The sequence below is a fragment of the Hipposideros armiger genome, unplaced genomic scaffold (genome assembly GCF_001890085.2).
Source record: "Hipposideros armiger isolate ML-2016 unplaced genomic scaffold, ASM189008v1 scaffold_1064, whole genome shotgun sequence".
In the NCBI taxonomy this organism is placed as follows: domain Eukaryota; kingdom Metazoa; phylum Chordata; class Mammalia; order Chiroptera; family Hipposideridae; genus Hipposideros; species Hipposideros armiger.
This window is the reverse complement of record NW_017732414.1, coordinates 22,279-26,689: the sequence shown is the minus strand read 5'-3', so window position 1 is coordinate 26,689 and position 4,411 is coordinate 22,279. Positions and strand designations below refer to the sequence as shown.

General features: G+C 37.3%; 1 protein-coding gene across 1 annotated transcript in view; it reads right to left on the bottom strand.

Moving 5' to 3' along the window:
* Positions 1 to 3,588, bottom strand: part of LOC109376202 (ephrin type-A receptor 6-like) — a 174,314-nt gene extending 170,726 nt beyond the window's left edge. Inside the window, 2 exon segments of the mRNA XM_019632008.1 lie at positions 3,113 to 3,299; positions 3,301 to 3,588. Of these exon segments, the coding sequence (XP_019487553.1) occupies positions 3,113 to 3,299; positions 3,301 to 3,495 (382 nt within the window). The 5' untranslated portion in view covers positions 3,496 to 3,588.
* Between the last annotated feature and the right edge of the window lie 823 nt (positions 3,589 to 4,411).

The following is a 4,411-nucleotide window of genomic DNA, read 5'->3' as shown; positions in this document are numbered from 1 at the left end:
AAATACTGTGGTCTTAAATACAGGGAAAATGAATGGATAAAGAGAAATATGAATATAAATCATGTTTTAACTTATAAAACAGATGAAGTGATCTAGGAAACAACTCTACTTTCTGATCAATTCAAGGAGGTTGGGTAATAGGAAGAGTCAAATTGATTTATTTGGTCTTTATAGTGCACAGTTTCACAGCCAATTAAAAGACAAGAGAAAAGATTGCTTTCTATAGTGAAGTTACTCTTAGCACCATGTTAAACACCATGTTAAAAATGAGGTAGTTCACTTTTTTGTCATCATCATTATTTTACCCAGCCTAAGTATGGAAAACTAGAGGGTGTAAGAAGGTAAAGCCATTCATTTCAACCATGGAGAATTTTACTAATTTGGTAAAAAATAGATAAATAACATTAATTTCTTTACTTTGTGAATATCCTTAATCAGAGGGCAAGTAATATAAAAATAAAATTTAACTCTCCATAAAATAACAAATTTTAAAAGTAATACATGAATTCCAATAGCTGTTAAGGTTACGAGTTCCTAGGAAAATGAACACATTTCTTTGAAATTAAATATTAATCATATTACGGATAATTATTATGTGTATTAGAAATCTAACTTATATTTTACATTAATCTTTCTATATTTTATACATACTATAATTCTGTAAAGCCCCATGTTTTCAATGTTTAAAAATTGGTAAGATATATTTTGATTCATGTTATCTATTTATGAAACTACAAATTAAGAAAATATCCCCCAAATGTTCTTAAGAATAATATTTTGAGATTTTGTTAACTATTATTATGATGTTATTAACCATTACTATGATAATTTTGGTATTTGAAAGTTAACCCAAAGTATTATAAGATGTACTTTCTAATCACTATGATTTAGTTGTGAAAAGCATTTATAAGCAATCATTTTTGTCAGATAAAAAAAATCTGAGCACATTTTCTCTATTATTTTCTTTTGAAGAACTCCTACATTTTACCCAACTTAGCCGTTAGGTAATATTTTATCCAACTGTAACCTTATACGTAGCCTGTGTTTTTAGTATATTAATTCAAATTCAGACTTTCAGTAGGCTATCTTTAATGATCCTATTTAACAGATGAGTAAACTGAGTAATACTTATTCACTAACATTAAGCTAGTTGATAAAACACCCACAAATTATATATCATTGGTAAATATTTTAGGTAAAATGTCCTTTAAAAGTTTGAGAAAGTCATCAAAATAAATAAAAATCACTGCAGCAAATTAACAAGTAACTCTTCTAAGCCCTTAAATTTAATATGAATATCTGAAAGGTCATACTTTAACACTTGATAGATTTTGGTAGAATGAAACTTTAGTCAATTGCAGATTCAGATATGTGTTTTATTTATGTTAGTATCCTCAGAGTCTAGGGTGGTTACTGGTGTCTCAGAGGCACTAAATGAATAAATAAATGTTAACTGACGGAAACAATTGCATGGAAACTGTTATATACTTCTCGTAAACTTTATTCTCAAAGTATAAATCTTTTTAGCAGCCCTAGATACTAACATAAACTACAAAATAAATGCCTGACTTTCCAATTATTAAAAGTCGTTTTTCTCTCCTCACCATGTAAAAAGACCAAGTAAATACACGTTATTTTTAGTAATCTTCTATTTTTACAGAGGTATATTAAGTTAACTACTCCTTCAATGTTTAATGCCAATAGCCCTTAAAAACAAATGAGGGATTTGTGTGAATTTATCCACTGCCATGGGCCCTAAGAGAGTACGGCACTATAAGGGGCACTTATGTGATACATCTTCAAAGGCACTACGGGGATGTATGATTTCCAAATTTACATATGTGTTTGTGATCTAAATCTGGCAGGTAAGAAACAAATAAACAAACAAACAGAAACCAGAAATAATTAGGGAAAAATGCCAAAAGTACCAACTGTAAAAATGAGAATTGAATTATTGATTCTAATATATTTCTAAAAATTAAATGGTCATATGACAAAAAAAGAAGAATGTTTTTACTTGCCTTCTCTCTCACAAAAAAAATGCACCCTCACAAAAAAAAATGCACACTCTTATATCATCTGATCTCCATTTTTATATCTGCAAATTATTTCGAGGACTTATATGTTAAATAGTAACTATAATTGAAGTTTTGAGAAAAGTGTGACAAAACAGGTGACATATTGGTGGTCATCACATTGCCAGTGAAAGCATTGGGCCAGGTACATGCTAGGAAACTTTTATCGTTGTTCGTTGCTTAGTCTAAGACGATTTATATGACGCAGGTTATATTTTTTAATAGACCTTTAAATAATCACAGCAAAAATCCACTGAGATATGTCTCATAAAGATTGTTTGACAGAAAGAAATGAAATGTTTAAGAATTCTAAGTGCGTTCCATTTGGTAAACCTTATTTCATTTCTCACACACTATTCACATTCATTTTACCACTTTACCTACAGAAACAGTCTTCCTTCAAAAAAAAAAAATCTGCCAAAGACTCGACTTTACGAATAGCATCTTCACAACTTGGACAGTCACACTTAGCGGTTATCTCCCTCCACCCCCTTGCGCCCACAAGAAAGAGAAACCACAAGCACAGACCTGTGGGCATCTAGTCTAGGAATAATTTCTAACAAGTCTACATTCGGTGTGAATGGGGCAAGGGCGGCAGGTACCGGAGGCAAAGGCTGGCATCTAGCCACATGGTAGAGCAGGAGCGACCTGCTTTCCTGAGGCGTGTGGGAGACCCTACACACACGTTACCGAGCTAGGAACAACCGCCAAGAGGCAGAAGTCTCCATTAAGCCTCTGCCACACGGACTGGCCTCCGGTGGACACAGCGCAGCGGAGAGCGGTCCCGCGGCCGCCAGCGGCGGGACTCAAACGCTGCTGATGCTCACGCATCCCTGAAAGATGTTTGGAAGCAGTAAGGACCTCAGCTGGTGAGATCGCCGGCCGCTGTCACTGTGGACAGGTTGCTCTGGCGAGGAGACACCCTGGAACCCCTCGTGGGGCGAAGCCCGGAACAGCCTACTCCGGGACGAAGTTACCTGCGGGAGGCGACCAAAGCCTCCTCCCGCCCGCGCCCGCGTCTCCGCCCCGTCCCTTACCTTGGTTGTTGGAGACGTGACTGCAGTCGCCTGGCCAAGCTGTCAGCAGAGGCAAGAAGAAACCAAATTGCAAAAGAAATTCCCGGACTTCGCAGCCCCCCATGGCTCTCCCCGGCCCTCCGCGCTTCCCCCTTAAAGAGAAGTGGCGGCAGCGCAGCCAGGTGTTCTGTGTAGGGGAGGGGGACCTGGTCCACGTCTTCTTCCTCCTCTTCTTCCTCCTCCACCCGGCCCGCAGGGGGTGTCCCGGGGCGCCCCCCGCGCGAGGCCCCGAGGGCAGGGCACGAAGGTCCAGGCTGCCCAGGTGCAGGCGCAGCTGCTTCGGAGGAGGACGCTGCCTGCGGCGCCAGGGAGCTCCGGGCGGCGGTAGGCGAGAGGAATTGCATCCACCACCGTGTCCCGCTCGCGCGAGGACTATTCACTAGGGCCCGGGAGAGCGCGCGCGCAGGAGCGAGCTCGGGCTGTGGTTTGGGGGAGGGGAGCGGGGNCTAATGAACCAGTGAGCTTAAGCTCACTCCACATATCAGTCAATGGAATACTATTACATATGGGAAATATTTAATTTATACACATGAACATGTTTTTAAAATGCATATTTATGTTTTCTGTTTATGTGATTAAATAAAATGTATACCCATCCATAAAACTAATATAACTAATATTAGAAAATTCAACTTTACCACTAAAACACATAAAAAGATAGGTAGTATTTCTTTACTCTCTCTCTCCCATATAATCTCATTTACTATAAAATTCATCATCTTATAAATATCAAGTAATTAAAGAATATCAATTACTCAAAGATATATAATATCAACAGAGCAGATTATCTAAACTACTATATAATCATCATTATAGCCTAAGAACCTAGCAAACGCCTGACACAAGGAAGATGCTTAATATACTTAATGTTGAGGGACTTAATTTAACTTTGAAATAAAATATAATGAATAGGTGTTATCTTCAAATAAACATTACATAAATATTTTATAAGGGTTGATCAACAGTACTGTTACATGTTATCGTATTTAACAAAAATGTTTTTAAAGGTTTTCTCCTTGATTTTGGATGTAATTTTAAGAAAATGAAGTTTTCTTGCCAGATCTCGAAAAAGGCTGAAAACCCTTCACTGGATCATATATTCTGAAAGGGAAAGTTCTCCTTGAACCCTTACATAAGTTAAGTACACTTCCTAACAAATAGTAAGACTTCAATAAATATCTGTTTAAAAAAGTGAATGGTTTTACTCAGTTTTAGAATATTCATCATTGAAAACTAAAATTATGTATCTCATAAGAAGTC